We start from the raw sequence: 20,311 nt of genomic DNA, 5'->3' as shown, positions 1-20,311 counted from the left end.
GATTACAAAAACATAAAGCTATACATTTTGGGGCAATTGACTGGTATTTAATTTTTTCATTCTCAAATATAAAATACATTAAATTTCAGTTTTAAGTGATTAGGATTTTCTCTGAAATTCTTTGAAAATTATAAAATTTGGAAAATAAACTGGGGTATTCTTCATTTCCTAGACCCTTTCAAGACTGTCTCGATTTTTTATAAAATCAAGGAAGGTGATCTCATAGTGATTGAAATCGTATTCTACCCAAATACGTTTTTATACCTGCACCCATAGGGTAGAAGGGTGTTATAATTTTGTGTCGAGAGGAAATGTATGTTACGGGTAAAAGTAGACATCACCGTAAATACAGACATTCATATACATCTAAAGTATATATCATCACCATCAACACTTAGTTCTTAGAGGCTATAAGAGCTAGAGATAGCACTTGTTAGCACGCAAATCAAGTTTGTTTAAAATTTTTGCCTCGCTCAGTTGCGCAATAATACATAGTTTTTATAATTCCTGAAAATTTGATTGCATTCAGATAAAAATTTTAGAAGTTATCTAACAGATACTTTTGTTTAAACAAAAACGCCAACTTACTACGGGTCATAGTAGCTTTGGCTGACAATCTGATACATTTTGTTGTATACCAATATACCAATTATAGTCTTTGGTATATATTAGTATTTTTGCGGTATATTAATTTGGCATATTTGAATAATAATACCACACTGTTATGCTTTTATTCACAATTGGTAACGGATATCTCACAGTCGAGCATACTCCACTGTAGCTTTCTTGTTCATATTAAAAAGCAGATCCAACACAATAGAATATGTTACTCGATTAAACGACGAGACAAATAACAATATCAAAGTCCATTTGAAGATTGTGATATCTATGATAAAGACACATTTCGCATTAAAATATTATTATGTATGTATATTAATTTAGCAACTCAATTCTGTTCACATTTTATAAGTAGTGTCGTTAGTTGAATTAATTTGTTGTTGATAATTTTGTAAGAGCAGCACATGGAGAATAGCGTACAAAAATACATGTATGTATAAACAATAGTATATAGTAGATATAGACACCTAATCTGTTACTGACTCAGCTCGTGCAATATGTGCGACAGAACACCGCTGGCCTCCACATTGCTGAACGCAACATTCGCCAAATGCGGCTCGTAGCGCTTGAGGCTGCGTTTTGCCGTCGATGTGTTGTTCACGAGATTGCGCAGAATCAGCGCCGCTGTCAGGCGAATGCTCTTCGTGACTGGTCCCTCGTTCTCATCCATCAGCTCCTTCGAGTTGAGGAAATCAGCAGAATGCCGTTTAATCGCCTGCAATGCAGAGGTGCCAACAGCGGTTGCCGTTGCCGCCGTCGCCGGAGCTGCTGCACTTCCTGCTGGCGTCGCCGCTGCCGCCGCATTCCCTGCATTGCGCACAATAGTTACCGTGGGCTGGGCGGGCGCCACATTGTGTATGCCCGTGGCAAGGCGACGCTGAACGCTGGCGCGTAGATCGTCCAGCGCTAGATGGCGATCCACCAGATGCGTCATCAGCGAGTAACGTTTGCGCGCAATGTTGTCGCACAAGCTGGGACCGCTGCCCCACTGGCAATAGATCTCGGCACCAGCATCCAAGTGATCGGGACAGTGCACGTTGCACACATGATGCTGCAGCTCGTTGAGCGACTTGAACTTGCGACGCGGACAGTTGCGCCAATCGCAGATGAACAGCCAGTTGGCGTCGACGGGCACAGCGGGCACAGGGGCAACAGGCACAGCAACGGCTGGCTGAGAATTACCAGTGGGATTGGGCTGGGCGATCACGCTGGTCACCGAAGTTGCTGCCGGCACAGCAACAACTGGCGCAGGGCTTACAACTTGCTCCGCTGGCTTGCTTTCAACGACTTTGCTGGCGGATTCGCTGGTAGCTACAGGCAACTGCTGTGGTTGTTGAGGGGGCTTCAGAGACGGCGAAGGCGACGCTGCCAACGGGAGCTGCTTTTTGGCTATGGGCAACGCAGGCGTCGTCTTGGGTTTGCCTGCATCGGACAGCTGCTAAAGAGAGTTTGATGAAATCAAAATTTCGATGAAGAGAATTCTGCGAATTACCGTTGTGGGCATCGATATCTTCTGCTGTATGATGGATGGATGATGCTGCTGCTGCTGCTCGAGTACGTTGCGTATGTGCTGCTGCTGCTGCTGCAGAGCACCAGCCACAATCGGCGGCTGCGTCGTAATGATCGTCTGCGAATTCAGTTGACTCTGCTGCAGTGGCGCCGACGTCACCGGTGTCTGAGTAATCAGCGTCGTCTCCTTGATACCACCCAGCAGTATTTGCCGCTTGTCAACTGTTGCTGCTGCTGTGGTCGCTGCTGGGCTCGAGATGATGTGCTGCTGTATGATGGATTGATGCTGCTGCAGCTGTGGAATCGGCGACGCCTTCGTGGCCACAATGCTGCTTCGCTGCAGTTGCTGCTGCTGTTGTTGCTGTTGCTGTGTCGCAGGCTGTGGCTGATGCAGCTTGATGGTGGCCGGGATCTGATTGAGCTGCGACAACAGCGAAGGCGACATCTGACCCGCACCCAAAGCTGCTGGCACTCCACGCTGCGGATTGATGAAGATTTGCTGTGGCTGCTGCTGTTGCTGCTGTTGTTGCTGAACGGACGGTGTTTGGGGGCGTGGCTGGGCCCCAGCTGGCGCTGTGGTCGTCGTCACCAGCACCTGTTGTCCCTGGGCCGTGGTCATGATCACCTTCTGTGTGCCAGGCACATTGGATGCACTCACTCCCTGCGGCTGTTGCAGTATGATAATCGTCTTCGTCTGCTGATTGTGCTGCGGCTGTGTCTGTGTCACCAGCAGCGTGGGCGTGGCCGGTGCCGTGGGCGGTGCCACAGCCACGGGTGCCGTCTGCTGGGCCACCAGATAGGTCTGGCCCTGCTGGTTGGTGGCCAGCACGTACTGTGTCTGTGTGGGTTGCTGTTGCTGCTGCTGCTCCGACTTCTGCTGCAGTATGACGGGCACCGTCTGCAGTCCCTGGTCCGTCTTGATGGTCGCTGTGGTGGCCAGTTTCAGTTGTGGCGGCGCCGCAGTCGCATTGCCCGCCGGAAAGATCAGTTGGCGCTGTGCCGGCTGCACCTTGGCGGGAATCAGTTGCAGTTGTTGCTGCTGCTGTTGTGTGGGCTGCTGGTCTTGTGTGGATGCTGCCAGGGGCGGCACATCGTCCAGATCCTCGTCCTCCAGTATGGAGGCTGCCAGATCCGCATAGAGATTCGCCGCATTCTTCGAGGGCGTCACCTGAGGCTCCTCCTTGCCAGCAGCCACCCCAACAACACTGCTGCTGTCCAAGGCCAAGCGTTTGTTCTGCTCCTCATCGATGGTTAGCTTGCGCTTGGATTGTATGATCAGTGTGCGTCCTTGGGAGTCCTTGGTCAGCACATTAGCACCGCTCAGCGGCGCCAGAGGAGGCGGGGCCGAGTCCGTCATGGGTTTCTTCTCCAACGCTAGCTGCGGATGCAATGGCTTAATGGTCGTCTGACCCACCTTGACGGGCGTGTGCTGCATCAGCGGATTGTTCACGAACGCACTAATCGCCGTCGAAGTGACCTTAATGGGTTGGCCTGCTGGCGAACCCGTCGCCGAGGACGTGGTGGCCACCAGTGCTGGTGGTTGTGGCTGGGATTGCGCCTTCTGCTTCAGTTGCCGCTCGTTGACCTTGTTGGCGAGCAAACTCTTGATCAGCGAAGAGCTGGGCGTGGCCACCGCCGCTGTCGTCGCTTCCTCTTGTGCCTCGCCAGCAGCTGGCTCCGCTTTGCCAACGGCATCCTTCTTAGCGGCAACAACAGTTGCCACAGTTGCTGGAGCTGTAGCTACGACCGCCGGCGCTGCTTTGTGCTGTTGCATGGGCAGCGGCTGGGCACGCATGCGGATACCAATATAGTGTGTTCCGGGCAGATCGGTGCCATCCACCTGGCGCACAATGGCTGGTCCCACGGTAGGATTGAAGATGAGTCGCACAAGACGGGGGAATTGCACGCGATTCACAACCGAATGTTTGCCCGCCTTCTGGCAGTGCGACAAATATATGGTGTACAGCTCCTGCTGCTCCACGCGATGCTCGTGTCCATTGCCAGCACGCTCGTAAGTGGCGCCCAGCCAGGCGAGCGCATACGTCTCGTCCTCGTGGGTAAAACTCTGCGGCGCCGAGGGAGCAGCGGGCAAAATAGTCGCGGTTGCTGCTTGGGAGGATGTGGCTGCGGCGGCGGCGGCGGCTTGCAGCACAGCTGGCGGCAGCTGCACTTGAGGCAAGCTGGGCATGGGCAGCTGCACCTGCGGCAGACTCGGCACAGGCAGCGCAGGCGGCGCTGGATTGGGGGCAGGCACAATTGAGACGGGCACCGAGACGGCTTCAGTCTGCGGTGGCAACACTTGCACTTGGGTGGGAGCAGGCGGAGGCAGAGCTGCCACAATGGGAGCTGGTTGCGGTTGGGGATGCGGTTGCTTCACTGTCATCATTTGCGTCAATTGGTTGCTTGGCATTGGCTGCGTCATTGTGGGCAGCATATTCCCAGGCACCACCTCGACAACGCGCATCAAAATGCAGCCAGCAGCGCCGTAGGATTGCGCCTCCACAGTGAGCAGCGCCACAAGTTGATCCAACAGGCCACGCACCTGCATCAGCATGGAGCAGGGACGTGCACCCAGCGCACTGAGCGCATAAATCGCCTCCAGCGTAAAGATCAGCAGCATGACATCGGTGAGCGAGAGCAGAAGCATGACACGCTGATAGAAATCCAAGCCCAGGCAGCGACTTATATGCTGGGCGTTGCCCTCGCGTCCACACAGTTTATAAAGTATCTCCAGGCAGCTGATGATGACGGCGCGATCGTTGGACTCGATGCCCTCGCACAGCGTGGACAGCAAATTGCGCGACAACTCGTCTGTGGCGGGATCGAGCAGCTCGAATTGCTGCGCCAGATTCCCAGCCGTCTCCAAGGCCTGAATGTGAATGTTGCCTGCAAAGCAAAAAGAGTTTAGAATACGAAATGATTATAATCGCTATGCTGAACTTACTCCAGCGTACATTGGCGCCCATCACCAGGTATCGCCACAGCGTACGATTCGCTGAAAGCAGCGTCACATTCTCCTGATGAAAGCTCAGGCTGCGCAACAGCTGCACAATCTGCAGCACACGCTGTCCAATGCGTTCGTCGGTGCCATGGCTGCGACGCAGGTTCAAAAAGTCCAGCTCAAAGTCAAACTCATCCGACAGCTGCTCCAAATTGCCAGCAGCGTCGACATCCTTGCTAATCAGACCGTTGTCCAGCCACGCCTGCTCATCCGTATACAAGTCCAATATCTGTGGCTTGTCGTACAACAGATCGCGCCAGAAATTGAGCTTCGAATGACGTCGCACCTGCACGCCAGCCGTGTTGTGTCCATGCTGGAAGAGCTGACGCATCGTGTAATCCGCATAGACGCCCAGATGTGCCAGCAGCACGTCCAGCAGCTTAGGGCACTCACTCAGCTGCAACGTGGGACGCGGCTCGTTGGCCATCAACGTACACACATTGATGGCAAAGTCCTGCTCGTTGGGTAGCGGTGAGATGAGCGACAGCAATAGTTTCTCATAGCTGCTGTGCTTGTGTAGCTGTGTGGACATCTTGTACTGCCGCCGGCGATCCGCATTCACTATGTGCTGCCGCTGATTGTAGGCCATCGGCACCGCCGTCAAAGTGGAATGCGCATTTCCAAACATGCTGCCCAAGCCACCTCCGGAAAGTCCCAGGCCACTGCCAACACCACCGCCGCTGGCCAAGGCACGAGAGCGTGCTCTTGCGCTGGCGCCCAATTCTGCGCACTCGATGGCCGCTTCCAGAGCCTCCAATTTGTCGGGATCCTCGCCGTGGAAATTCAAACGTTCGTATTTGTCGAGGTAGCGACGATAGATGTGCTTGATGCCGGCGGTGCCATTCACACAGCGCTCGCGCAGCGTGTCCAATGCACTATAAACCTCGTCCCACTCATCGCGCATGTTCACCTTGTTGAAGCCACCGCGTTCGGTCACCTCCTGGTAAAGTCGATACAGATCCACGTGTTGTCCACTGATCTTGGCCGCCTGCGTCAGTGGCGTGCTATTAACATATGCGTTTATATTTAATAAAATGAGATATTAAGTTAAAGATCAAAGATTTACCCTCGCCGCTCGTGAAACTGATGCAGATCCCGCCAGAATTCTTCTGGCGCTCCTTGCCCTTGACCGTTTACTCCTGGCGTTGATTTTTCCGGCGTGTTGCCGTAAAACAGCTGCTGTGGAGCATATTGCTGATATTGTTGCTGCTGCGCGTTTCTCGCGCGCAATGGAGTTGCAGCAGCGCCAAGTTTTGCCGGCGTCAACTCATTTTGCAGCGCGTTGTTGTTGCTGCTGACAGAGGGCGCTGCTGCTGGCAGCGATTGCAGCAGTACACGTACACTATCAATGGAGGTCATTTTATGTGGGTTTAGTTGCAACGGTAATACGCGTAATACATTCTTTTAAGTCAAAACCACGCACACGTTCACTTATAGTAGTTAAAAATTAAACAAAAAAACTACGAGCTACAAAACGCGCAGACGACGCGCTTCCACAAGCAGGGTTGCATTTAATGTGACCGTAACTTGTATTTCCAAAAATATACATTCGGTATTTTTGCGCCTTTCACAATTACACTGATTGTAAATATGTGCTGGACTACCGATTTCGAAAATAAATATCGCTAGTAATATACAAATTTTAATTTTTACAGAATTTAAAAAGCACAAACTAATATTATGTACTTTTGTTTTCCGTAAATGTAAGAAATAAGCAAATTATTCAAAAAAGTTTATTTGAACAGTTGACAACTATTTTTATTTACTTACAAAACTTCCCATTTAAATAACAATTAGTTTTTCACTATAGTCGTATTCGTTGGCCTTATCAGCATATGCACTGCTTTCAGAGTGCGCGTTTCTTGCCAATTCCACCACCAAATGCCTGCCCATACATCCATTTCGCTTTCATAGTAACGTCCATTTAGATTTCTTAAAATAATTAGATATATATACATTAAGCGTATTTGTAAAAGTCGAATAATTTACTAGTACTTACGATCGAGCACATTGATTATACCACCAGCCACCATCGCGCTCACTGGCGCAATTGCTATAAAATTTATCATTATCCCGATCGAAAGTTGTAAACTTCATATTTATATTTTGAACTAGCGCATCGCCAGCATCACCAGAATACGCTCCCAAGTCTTTTAGTTCATAGGCATCCGTTTCGTTTCCAATACCAAACTTATTATAACGTGCATAGCGAACAGAACCGTTAAAACTCTCCAGATGTATATATAGTTCATAGTTCTGTGATTTTGTGATATGATGAATCTTTTCCAATCCCATGAAGAAGCTTTTCTCCAGATCTCCAAAGCCATTTCGGTATTCATTCCAGCTACGATTAAAGTACTCACTATTGTCAACTCTTCGTTGAATTACAGTCCATCCAGGTCCAGCAGTATCTCCATCGCATGCCACAGAAAATGGTTGCATTCCTGGTACTTGGATTTCCAAAATATCTGAAGAGTTTCCCATACTCAAGCAACTAGTTTCATAAATTTTAATTTGCTGTTCAGGTATCTCATGCTTTATCATAGGCGCTGGTGGAATTAATGAAACATTAAAATTCAATATCTTTGCTGAGTATTCATAGATTTCCAATTTAGATTGTAAGACTCGAATTATATCGTTCTTTTCTTCAATTAAATCCCTATAATCTCCGATTTGTTTTTGCTGTTCCTTGAGTCTCTTTGCCTCGTCTCTCGATTGATTCGTGAGGTGATAAAGAAGGTTTTTTATTGAGTGTAGATCGGTGTCGAGCTGTTCTTGAGTCTTTGTACATCTCTCATCAGCTTTTTTAAGTTTCTTTTCAGAGATTTCTTCTTTTAATTTCAAAACTACTAGTTCAGTTTGAAGAATAGACATTTGCTTACTATGCATTTCACAAGATTTCAATTTGTTATTTGCAAATTCATTGCTTTTCAAAAAAAGATTTAGACAATATGCCGCACAATTATTTTCCACAGCATCGAGCTTTGTAAATAAACTCAATTTTCCGTTAATAAATGAGCAAAGGTTGAATACAAGTTTCTTACCTCATTATTTACATTAAATTCTGAATGAGAAGTTGAAAGACCACCTAAAAAGATGCCCAAGAATATGGCAAGCAGATACATTTTCGCCGGAAATTGTAGTTCAACTAGCGTTGAATATGTTTAATCTACTAACAGCAGAAATTAATAGTTTTCTTAATCTGCCGAGTTTGTGCAAAATTACAAACAATGATAAGACTCATAATAGGGTCAAATGCCAGCTATGCTACATTAGCTTATCAATTTGAATTTCTCCACAATTTAATGTTAAGATATTCAAATAGCTGTTAACAAATATTATTTGAATTCTTAATACAGCTTTTATTATAATAAAATTCGTTGAATACAAGCACAAACATTTATTTAAATAATAAAGAATAACGAATTTTATATGTCGCTTAAGCTGGTCACACCCTAAACAAGTACTGCGATAACAAAAGAGTTATCGATTACACATGTTATTGACAATCGCAACACATGTGCGACCGGACAGTTAAATAACACATATTTCCAATTAGTTTTCAAAAAAGAAACAAAAGTGTTTTACTTTTATAAATTCGACAAAAGTTCGTGTTGTAAGACATAGATAAAAATGAGCGTGCGTGCTTTTGGAGGACTTCTAAAGTCTCGTCAAGTAATTCGCTTGGCCAGCGTTTGCCGGCAAACAAATCGCACTCTGAGTTGGACTCGAGCGGCTCCTCTCTTGGTACAACAAACGACAGGTGAGCTGTGCACTTACAATACAAACCAAAAACTTCTACATCTTATTGCTGACAGCTCTACCGAAGCGGCATTTGGCCACTGCAGCAGAGAGTTCGAAGACTGTCGATAAGCACGAGTTCCAAGCGGAAACCCGTCAATTGCTGGACATTGTAGCACGTTCCCCTCTACTCAGATCACGAGGTATTTGTACGCGAGTTGATCTCGAATGCTAGCGATGCCCTGGAAAAGTTCCGCTACACGTCTCTCAGCACCACAGCCGAATCGCAATTAGCCGCCAAGGATCGCCCGCTTGAGATACGGATTACCACAGACAAGCCGCAGATGCAGCTGATCATTCAGGACACAGGCATTGGCATGACACGCGAGGAGCTGGTCAGCAATCTGGGCACCATTGCGCGCAGTGGCTCCAAGCAGTTTCTGGAGCAGCTAAAGAATGATCCAAGTAAGGCAAAGGACTCGGGATCCAATATTATTGGCCAGTTTGGCGTGGGCTTCTACTCCTCGTTCATAGTAGCCCAACGTGTCGAGGTGTTTACGCGTGCCGCTGATCCCAAGGCGCCTGGTTTGCGCTGGTCCACAGACGGCAGTGGCAGCTATGAGATCGAGGAGGTGGCGGACGTGGAGCACGGCACCAAGATTGTGCTGCATCTGAAGACCGAGTGCCGTGAGTATGCGGATGAGGATCGCATTCGTGCTGTCATCAAGAAGTACAGCAATTTTGTGGGCTCTCCCATTCTGCTGAACGGCAAGCAGGCGAATGAGATTAAGCCGCTGTGGCTGATGGATCCACAGAGCACCACCAAGGAGCAGCACCAGGACTTCTACCGCTTCATCAGCAACAGCTTCGACACGCCTCGCTTCACGCTTCACTACAACGCTGACGTTCCACTGAGCATCCATGCGCTGCTCTACTTCCCCGAGGGCAAACCGGGACTCTTTGAAATGTCGCGTGACGGCAGCACTGGCGTCGCTTTGTACACTCGTAAGGTGCTCATTCAGTCGAAGACTGAGCATCTGTTGCCCAAGTGGCTGCGCTTCGTCAAGGGCGTCGTAGACTCTGAGGATATACCATTGAATTTAAGCCGAGAGCTGCTGCAGAACAACAATCTCATTCGCAAGCTGTCCAGCGTGATCTCGAGTCGTGTCATTCGCTTTCTGCAGGAACGAGCCAAGAAGCAGCCAGAGGAATATGAAGCATTCTATCGCGACTACGGTCTTTTCCTTAAGGAAGGTATTGTCACCTCCAACGATCCGGCCGAGAAGGAGGAGATTGCCAAGCTGTTGCGTTTCGAATCCTCCAAGTCGGAGACAGGTCGCATTTCACTCGAGGAGTACTACAAAGAGGTGGGCGATGAGCACAAGGACATCTACTACCTGGCTGCACCGAATCGAGTTCTAGCTGAGGCTTCGCCATACTACGAGAACCTTAAGAAGCGCAACGAGCTGGTTCTCTTCTGCTACGAACCCTACGATGAGCTAGTCCTCATGCAGTTGGGTCAGTTCAAGAGCAAGAAGCTCGTGTCAGTTGAGAAAGAGATGCGCAACGAGTCCAAGGATCCAGCTGCACTCGAAGACTTTGGCCAGGGCAGCTTGTTGCGTTCCGAGTTGGATAGCCTAATACCCTGGCTGCAGGATCAGCTTAAGGGTCAGGTGGCCAAGGTAAAGGCCACCACACGTCTGGATACACATCCGTGTGTCATCACCGTCGAGGAGATGGCCGCAGCTCGGCATTTCATACGCACTCAGAGTCATCAAGTGCCCGAAGAGAATCGTTTTGCGCTGTTGCAGCCCGAACTAGAAATCAATCCCAAGTGAGAGTGTGCTTTTTATGTCTCCCCCACCTCAGATAATAATATATTTATTCCCTTTGCAGGCATCCCATTATCAAGAAACTGAACGCCTTGCGCGAAAGCGAACCCGAATTGGCGCTATTGATCACTAAGCAGCTGTTCGCCAATGCCATGGTGGGCGCAGGACTAGCGGAAGATCCTCGTATGCTGCTGACCAACATGAACAGCTTATTGACAAAAGCTTTAGAGAAATATTAAGCACAGTCTGTTATTTCCAAAATTATAGAGATCCATATATATGTAATAATAATAGTTAAAATGTAAAAATTACCAAATAAACGATAATATATGTTAATGTTCAATAAGTTGAAAAAGCAACAATATTCCATTTTTAAATTTCCTAATAACAGTCCGACTCAACTCCTACGAACTGCAAAAATTAAATCGATATTTTCGGATTTAAAAATATCGATGTGGTTCCACAATGTGACCGTTTGTCATATTTTCACAAATTCAAATTTGTAGCGTATTCGTAAGCAAAAACAACTATCATAATTTCATAAACACTTGTGATTTTTCAATATTCGTTTTGCTATAAATTGAATCATTGATGGTATGCATGTATTTGTATCTTGCATTTTTGGATTTCTGGAAAATACCAATACAACATTTTAAATGTAACCATCCACTCTTTATGATCGCGACATATTTCGGTATATTTTGCCTATAACGTAGTATATATTAAAATTAAGCCCGTGGTCACGCTGATTACAACCGCCCCCGTGACCAAAATTTATAAAAGAAAACGCAAACTCGAACTCCCGTTCAGTGCCGTATCCAAAAGCAGAGCGTGCAGTCAGTCGCCCAGCAGCAGCAGCCAGCAATAAACCCGAAAGGCCAGCCACAGAAGCGAGTTGCTTTAAATTAGATTTCTAATCACGTGAGTGAAAAAAAAAACAACCAGTCATATGAGGCGCAATCAAAATGATAAATCAACAATGTAATCATATTACAATGTTAACAACAATGCTGCTACGATATAAAAACGAAAAGCAAACAGAAAAGAAAAAGCCACGAGCAAAAAAGTCATACCAAAATTTGGTACAATATTTTCTGCCACGACATACACACACACAGACACACACACACATATGCACAATACAGGCCGATGGCAATGAGCGAACCATGTTTGCGTATGTGTGAGCGAACGGTGAGCGTAAAAGTTGCTGCAAAATTAACTCAGCAACTGAACGAAAGAAAAAAAGAACGAAGAAAAACGCGCAAATTCTGTCAATTGTGTTTCAAAAAAAGAAGTTTTAAATAACTCATGTGCGTGTGCATGTGACTCGGTGAATGTATGTGAGTGTGCGTGTGTAATTTTCCAGCGCGTTGTCATTGCCAATTGGACTTTTTTATGTGAGCTCATTCCGTCATGCGCTCATACACACACTTTTGCACTCACATGACATGAGCACTCACACATACACATGGACAAGAGCTCTCAGCGTCGCACTCAAAAAGTCGAGATAAAATTCAATAATTTGTGAGGCAATCGTCAGCCAAGCGAGTGCTTTTGCTCTCGGTCGGTCTCTCGTATCTCGCGCTCTCACTCACAAATCGTACGTCGTCGTAGCAGCATTGTGGTTCGAAAAGCAGCGCAAGATTTTTTGTACATATATATACACACACACATACGTATATTGTATATGTAATAAAAATACTTTGTTTCTTGCAAAGCTAAAAGAAAAACGCGCCGATATAATACAACATCAAAGTGCAATAATATAAGCGAAAAAGCAACAGAAACAAAAGAAATTCAAATTTCGATTTTCATTTGTAGCCCAATAAAACACAAAAAACAAAGCAAACATGTCTACAGATGTCAGCAACGATAACCCCATCTATGGCCCCTTCTTCGGTGTTATGGGCGCAGCGTCCGCCATTATCTTCTCAGGTGAGTGTTCTCCCATTTTTAATCTATCATCGTCACATCGCAGAAAACTCCTTTAAATCATCAGAGCGCTGCATGCGTAGAAAAATCGAACATTTTGTGTGGCGTAAAGACTAGAAGAAGAAGAAAAGGCAGCAGCGCAGCAAAGAAAAAACAAGAAAAAGTATCCATGTAGATACGTTTGTAGGAGGACGGCAGCGGCAAGTGTACAAAAATTCAATACACACACATCCAAAGTCACACACACAAACACTTGTGTCTGTGTTGAGTTTGAGTTCATTTCAAATGCGCGTGACTAGCAAAAAAAAAATTCCATGTTTTAACCACAACAGTTAATAGACACCCTTATTACATAAAAAAAATATTCAATTGAATTTTGTATAAATGTTTTGTGCGCATTTTTTTTAATTGCTTTTATTGCAAACACAAAAATGGCAGCATCGAAATTAGAAATTTTGCTGCCGTTTTTTTCTTCATGCTAAAAACGGCATTACTCATACACACACAACAGCAACTCTGAGCGGTAGATAAAAGAAGAGCGAGAGAGCACCAGTGAACGTGAGAGAGCCCTGCGCACACTTTTCGTTATTGTTCTCTTCGCTCTTGCTCTCTCAATCTTATGTACGTGAGAGAGTAGAGCAGAGTTACGCTTTTGGTGAAGTTGTACGAGTCGGCGAAGCTCGCTTTCCTTTTCACACACAGTCACAAGACCAACTTTTTCGGTGTTGCCATACTAAATGATTTTTTTTCTTTGCCCCTCGTTACTTGGTTTATCTTTTTAATGAATAACAGGCAGCAGTAGCATTCTTAAGGTTTCCACTAAACGCAGTATATGTTGATGTATGTGTCATATGCATTTTTCTAAATCACGTGTGTCATTAACATGTAAATATAAGTCAGCTGATATATGTATGCGGGTTACCCCACAACATACATACGTGTATTTGATTTCCGATCAATCCCATTGTTGTTATCTGATCGTAATATTCACATGGAAAATACTATTTAAACAAACACATGATTGAGCGCTTTGCTTGCTTTGTTCATTTTTCACAAGGCAGTAATGGTAATCATAATAATCATAATCGTAATCACATGCCCCGTCTTGTTACCTCAAACACCCCTTGCGACGATCAATCGTCGAGCCAAGTCGAGTCCATAACACTGCAAAGTGGCATCACATGCCTGCGATTCTTTTATGAAGCTTATCTGAGGCCATACATTTCTACTTATTTACCTTAGCTGATAAGTGGGGCGGGATTATTTACCAATAACTTGACAGTGATAAGATAAGATCACCAGCGTAAAGCAAAGAAAGTAATGAAAAAATAGCACGCGCTCCTCGTTCACTTTTTTGATCAAAGAATACTATACTGTTAATTCATGCATTTTTTAACCGTATTTCCTGGACAACAGCAAAAGAAAAGGTCTCAACCTATTTGAAAGTAAACAATCAATGACATAATTCTTATGTCACGCATCAAAACTCAGTCTTGTGATTTGCACTAAATAATGTTTACCCTTCTTGTTAGTGTCACAAGATTTATATTAGATAGCGCTAAAACGTCTTGACATGGCAACAATGATATCGCCTCTGTACTTATTACTTATGTAATGCAAAGTCAACAGCATAATTCATTGTTAAGCCGTTTCCCCAAGTACATTTCAACTCACAAACTGCTGCTGTATTTGCATAAAACTGATTGGTTAGTTGATGGGCAACGAAGTCTGGCAACGCTGTGATCAAGCGAACGAGTGGGAGAGAGAATTGATGTAAAGCTCGCACTTGCAAAATAACTTGTGCATCGCTCAAAATGTTGTGACTGATTCAATTGTGACTCATTGGCTTTCGATATCGTCACAGCTGCTGCTGCATTGGGCGTTGCTTTGAGTTTTTATCAGTGTCTGTTCCATTGTGCTTTTGTTTTAGTCGTTTATTAATGATTTCAGAAATCCTTCACACACACAAACACGCAAGCAACTTTTTACTCCCACATGCTGTTTTTGCGTGCGCAAACTCAGTAGCAAAATAGTAGTAGATACATTTACATATAAAAATGATAGTAAAACCAATATTTATATATAGACCAGACATACATGCACAGACCGTATGTGTGTAAGTGCTTCTTTTAATTATGTAAAAATTGTAAGCAAAGTCACGTGCTAGATTTGCTGTTTATTCTTTTCGCTAACTTGGGATAACTTACAATGTCCATAGAGAGCTTGAGTGTAATAACGACCCTGTTTTAGTAAGAGAGAGATAGAGAGGTAGTTAAAACGTGGCAACTCTAACTCAACTCAACTTTTATGTTTTCGTGTGTTGGTGGGTGGGGAATTTAACTCCATATATATTTTAGATTAATTAATAACCAATTGTAATTAATATGATTAATTTATAACTGCCAATTCTTGTTCTCACATCCTGTGCAAGCACATTATCTAATCAAAAACGAAGATTAATGCACAACAAAACAAACAATTGTAATCACAAACTTTGCAAACTTTTGTTATCTGCGCCAGCGAGAGTGAGAAAGATGGATGAGCTAGAACTAGAGCCAGAAAATGAATTTAAGATGCTCAGAACAAATGTACACAATGTTTGATTTTCACTCGTCTTGTTCGTCGAGTGTGTAGATTGTGCATTCCAACGCCTTTGACTTTTCGCTTGTCTTAAACAAAACGACAACATGGCAACAACAATTCTCTCATTCCTTTTTGAGTAGTGTTTGATAAGATGCTGCCTACTGCTATTATTTGCCTCTCTTTTGCTCACTCTCACTCTCTCGAGAGAGAGTCTGCTGTGCGCACTCAACTGTGACGCTTCAATTTGTTGTTGTACACATAGTCACTCACACACACGTATGCTATGTGTACATACGTATGTAGCTATACATATATCGTTATTCGTTTCACATATACTATTCTTCACATTTTATATTTATCTTAAAATGTGCTGGTTGGTTGTTTGTTTTTGTTCCTCTATGCTCTTGTTTGCTGCTTCCTCTTCTAGCCGCCGCCGCCGCGTTTTGTGTATTGTATTGTTCAGCAACGCCCACGATAACGTCTGCCATGCGTCTGTCGCTCGAAAGATCAGTTAAAACGAGCACCAAGCACAAGCCAATGCCACATTTTCAAATTGAAATGATGTATTCATTAATAAGTGCAAATTTGCACATTTAAATGCAGCGCAACGTTCGCTTTATTATTGCTGTCAAAGCCAAAAACAAAGTCTGTTTGTTTTGTGTTTAATCATTATTTCAGTGTGTACACACTGTTTGTCCTTTACAGTCAGTGACAATAATAACGATGCACGTAGCTCACCTCAGCAGCTCAGCTGTTATATTTTTAGGGCGAATCTTAATCAGATAAAAGTTGTGACGTCAGTTAGTCACACACACAACGGCACATTTGCGGTAGTATGGGAAGAATCAAGCACACATATGTATACTAGATTATTACCTTGTCGTGCTAATGGCGATAATAAAAATTGCACCTGTTCTCTGTTAGATCTTATGTAAAGGTAGGAGAAACCTTTTCAACCTGTTTAGAACCATATGAATCAATTGCCTACCACAAATCTAATTCACAACTTTTACATGCCTTGATGGCAGATGGTTTGCTTTCCTATAGTAGATGCAAAATATTGTCTTCAATGAATGAACATCACTTGATTAATTGCAATTGAGTGTCGATGCCTTTCCATTTTGTTGCTAGGGCGGGAAAAGACTTTGAATAAATGCAGATACGCATTTTATTTATTTATACGTGCGCATACATTCGCTATATTTAAATTGGCGTCTGGAAATCCCCGAACGATGACCAATAAAAATCTTGTTTGTTTCCGATGGTAAATGCAACGTCAGATTGAGCTTCAGATTTTAGCTTGTTTGCCATGTATTGATAGCGGCAAGTGTATCTATATATGTTGTATCTTTAGATTAGTAGTAGGATAAAAACAAAAAGAGAATAAAAAGAAACGAGTACTTTCCGGTTTTTTATGACTGCGAGATGACGCCGCTTTTGTGCGTATGACGTACATTTTGTATCTATGCGTGATCTCTCTATCTTTCTCTCTCTCTCTTTCGACATTGACAAATGAAGCAGCAATAATAAATAATAATATATATTTGATAATCTATTAGATATTGATTTGAAAACAGCACGACTTTGGCACACGATTGTTGATAGCGTTTAATTATTTAGCAAAGCCTTTTTAATTTACACCGTAAGAATGAGTCGAATATGAATGTAGTTAATTAGTATTAAAAATCACATGACTGTGACAATTAATGCTGGAAGCGACTGTAGCCGCATTCCCGTTCGCCCGTACGCCCGCACACCATGAAAGCTTTACTCGCACACACACACACATACGTGTACTTAGTGTGGCAGTCACAAGGCATGCATTTGCTTTTAGCCTACCAGCACTTTACGAGCGTAACTGTGTGCGTGTTTTAATTCGATTTATTAGCGCTCCACACACACACACACACACAATATGAGTTGTTTGAAAATGAATTTAACAAATACCATTGACCGTCATACGAAACTGGTTTTATATTTCAATATTCAGTGCGCGTGCACACACACACACTCACACGTACACATGCACAGACTATTTGGCAACTCTAGCAATTTAGCTTCTTTGCATTTAGGCGACCTTATCAAATAAATATCGTAATGAGAGCCAGTCAAATATGAGAACAAGAGAGACACCGCGCGACAAAGAGCAAAGAGAGAGAAACCACTCAACAACTCTGACTCTAGCGCGTATTGAGCAGTTATGTACACTCACATACATATTTTTTTATGGCTGTATATGTGCGGCAGTCATGTGACGAACAAAAATGTTACGTTCATTTTACAGTATATTTTATTTAGCGCTGACTGTGTTTTATCGCATAAATTTGAAGTACTTTTGAACAGAATGATCAAAATAACGGAATGGACAAAGTTCAAGGTTACTTTGGCTGTCAGTGTGACCCCATTTAAGAAAGGCTCTTGAATTTAAATATGTAGGTTAGGTAGAAGATTCGATGGACATGACGAAAATGAAGTAAAAATTCCTTATTTATTTCAAAATATTAATATTCGCAATTCTTATTTCGCAATTACAGCACTCGGCGCTGCCTATGGCACTGCTAAGTCTGGTACCGGTATTGCTGCCATGTCAGTGATGCGTCCTGAACTGATCATGAAATCCATCATTCCTGTGGTCATGGCGGGTATCATTGCCATTTACGGTCTGGTCGTCGCTGTCCTGATTGCCGGCCAACTGGATACGCCCACAACTTACTCCCTGTACAAGTGAGTATCGAAGAGACAAGGAAAATCAAAGAGTTTCCCAATTTTATAATTTGTTTTCTATTTCTTAGGGGTTTCATTCATTTGGGCGCTGGGTTGTCTGTGGGCTTCTCGGGCCTGGCAGCCGGTTTTGCGATCGGCATCGTGGGAGATGCCGGTGTGCGTGGAACAGCACAACAGCCTCGTCTGTTCGTCGGCATGATCCTGATTCTCATCTTCGCCGAAGTGTTGGGTCTCTACGGTTTGATTGTGGCCATCTACCTGTACACGAAATAAATCAATCAATTCAACACACACACACACACACAACAACAACACGAAGAAGAAGAAGAAGTAGACAAACAGCCCAGCAACAAAAGAACATCATACATCAACGTCAAGAAATGCAAGTAAAAAGTGTATCAAATAGTAAACCATCCAACAAAATAACAATGAAATCAACCAACCACGACAACAAAAGGAATGAAAATGCACGCGTCTGGGTGGCAACTCTGGTGGCCGTTTGTATATAGCAACAACAAAAACTAAATAACAATAACTGCAACTGCAAATAGGAGTTGGGCACCAGGGTTGTCATTCTCGTTCTGGTTTAGTGTGTACAACAACAACAACAACAAACAGCGACAACATTTTTATTACGTTTGATTTACTTGTTAATTATGTGTATTTTACTTTGCGAATTGCGACAAACAACAACAACAAATTGCTGGTGCACTGTTTAGTTTAGTTTATTTTTCCGTTCAAATCAATTTTGCAGTTAAGTTCATAAAGTTGTAATATCAAATATCAAATTTGTCTCTTTCTTAAACTATATATTTCTTATTTTTTTGCGCTCCACAAAACGTGTGCTCTTTGTTATTTGTTTTTTCCATTATTATTATTAAATAATGTTTAGTGTATATGTAAAATTCGTTAAAGAAGTTTGTAAAGAAAAACCAACAACAACAACAAAAACAACATCAATCAACAATTGTAAATTTGCGCATTCAGCTGCAACATAAAAATTTGAAAACAAATTTAGCGAAAAGGGCCAAAATAACATCAAATAAAAGCGAATACCAACAACAACAACAAAACAAAAACATCTAAAACACACTGCAGCTATTGTTTAAGGGCAACTCTGGCGGTAGCAGCTGTTTGAGCGCGCGCGCGCATGCATGGCGTTGCCACCCTGGCGAACAATTGTTGTGCCGCGGAAGCTCACAACGGCTGGCGAGAATAGGAATTGTTGTTGTTGGGGGTGAAGTCGACAAGAACAACATAGAAAAAAAAAACTACTTGGCAATACTTCGACAACTGCAACCAACAACTACATACAATCATAAAAACTACACACACACACACATACACCCAAACACACACACACACACATACATGCATACAAAAATGTAACTAAGTCCTATGTTTATTTTTAATTATTGTTCAATTCTAAGAATAATATATTAAAAATTAATAATAATAAATTATATATATATATAATTATGATTTTTTTGTGATAAGAAAATACATAAAAAATTGTAATACAAATACAAAACAAAAACAACAATTACGGTATTGATATACATAATATATATATATACATATATATATACAAAAAGAATGATAAACAATTATACATATTAACATGAGAGAAAGAGTTGTTATAAACACAAAAAGGATGGTATTGAAAAACGAGAAATATGAGAAAACACAAATCAACCCGAATGAAAACCTATATAAAATCACACACAATTTTTCCGCTGTTATTGTATAGTAAAGAAACAAATATTATATATAAAATATATATTATGTATAAAAAATATTAACATGAAAATGTAGTAGCAAAATTATAAAACAACAAACCGACACAACACAAAAACAACATCAAACCAAAAGTCGTGCAAGCAAAACGAAAAACAAACAAACAAACAAAAACTCAATAACGTAGACAACAAAACAACACCAACTTTGTGTCAACGTTGAAAAATGCAACAAAAAAATTGTAAAATCCCAACAAATTAGAAGTTAATCGAAAACTAAACCTTAAAACCAACATCCAATATTCGATCTGTATGCAACTAGCAAGTAACAACAACAATTTGTATAGTTAAACCAACAACACCACAACACGAAGGAGAGAGCGAGAGGGGAGCACTGCAACTTGCTGGCCACTGAGAGTTATCCGCAACGCTTTTCCCCGGGGTATGCAGTCATGGAGAGAGGGGGCGAGGCAACACCTCCCTGCCCGTTGGCCGCCGATGCATTCGTGATGCTGAGAACGCGGAGGTGACCAACCTGTGCGGGGCGCCTCTTCCCCCCTTTCGCCACTGATCCGGCCCTGGAGATTCGCTGGCGGTGACTCGACTCTTCGAGTTATCCCCACCAAAGCGGAGAC

The 20,311-nt window shown here is 43.5% G+C and overlaps 4 protein-coding genes across 5 annotated transcripts; 2 read left to right on the top strand and 2 right to left on the bottom strand.

The window, feature by feature from the left end:
• Window positions 1-909: 909 nt before the first annotated feature.
• On the bottom strand, window positions 910-6,487 carry LOC133843842 (AT-rich interactive domain-containing protein 2). Of its 2 annotated transcripts, none has more exons than XM_062277578.1 (4): window positions 6,195-6,487; window positions 5,072-6,132; window positions 2,111-5,013; window positions 910-2,056 (listed from the first exon to the last, which is right to left on the bottom strand). In XM_062277578.1, exons 1-4 carry the CDS (start codon window positions 6,485-6,487, stop codon window positions 1,094-1,096), a joined length of 5,220 nt encoding a protein of 1,739 aa, XP_062133562.1. In that variant the 3' UTR covers window positions 910-1,093. The 2 variants fall into 2 exon arrangements, with proteins under 2 accessions (XP_062133562.1, XP_062133563.1); XM_062277579.1 differs by having other exon boundaries at window positions 910-2,053.
• On the bottom strand, window positions 6,421-8,513 carry LOC133843843 (angiopoietin-related protein 7-like). Its single transcript, XM_062277580.1, has 3 exons — window positions 8,173-8,513; window positions 7,128-8,110; window positions 6,421-7,060 (listed from the first exon to the last, which is right to left on the bottom strand). The coding sequence occupies exons 1-3, from the start codon at window positions 8,251-8,253 to the stop codon at window positions 6,922-6,924; spliced, it is 1,203 nt and encodes a 400-aa protein (XP_062133564.1). The 5' UTR covers window positions 8,254-8,513; the 3' UTR covers window positions 6,421-6,921.
• A 130-nt stretch (window positions 8,514-8,643) lies between these two features.
• Window positions 8,644-11,063, top strand: LOC133843846 (heat shock protein 75 kDa, mitochondrial). The gene is given in 4 exon segments (XM_062277582.1): window positions 8,644-8,900; window positions 8,947-9,053; window positions 9,055-10,703; window positions 10,766-11,063. Coding segments are annotated over 4 exon segments (2,070 nt in total). The 5' UTR covers window positions 8,644-8,761; the 3' UTR covers window positions 10,941-11,063.
• Window positions 11,064-11,455: 392 nt separating this feature from the next.
• On the top strand, window positions 11,456-19,837 carry LOC133843845 (V-type proton ATPase 16 kDa proteolipid subunit c). Its single transcript, XM_062277581.1, has 4 exons — window positions 11,456-11,622; window positions 12,523-12,636; window positions 17,751-17,940; window positions 18,009-19,837. Exons 2-4 carry the CDS (start codon window positions 12,552-12,554, stop codon window positions 18,211-18,213), a joined length of 480 nt encoding a protein of 159 aa, XP_062133565.1. The 5' UTR covers window positions 11,456-11,622; window positions 12,523-12,551; the 3' UTR covers window positions 18,214-19,837.
• Window positions 19,838-20,311: the final 474 nt, after the last annotated feature.

Source organism: Drosophila sulfurigaster, chromosome 3, assembly GCF_023558435.1.
Source record: "Drosophila sulfurigaster albostrigata strain 15112-1811.04 chromosome 3, ASM2355843v2, whole genome shotgun sequence".
In the NCBI taxonomy this organism is placed as follows: Eukaryota; Metazoa; Arthropoda; class Insecta; order Diptera; family Drosophilidae; genus Drosophila; species Drosophila sulfurigaster.
The sequence above is the reverse complement of the archived record's forward strand: the minus strand, read 5'-3'. Positions and strand labels throughout refer to the sequence as shown.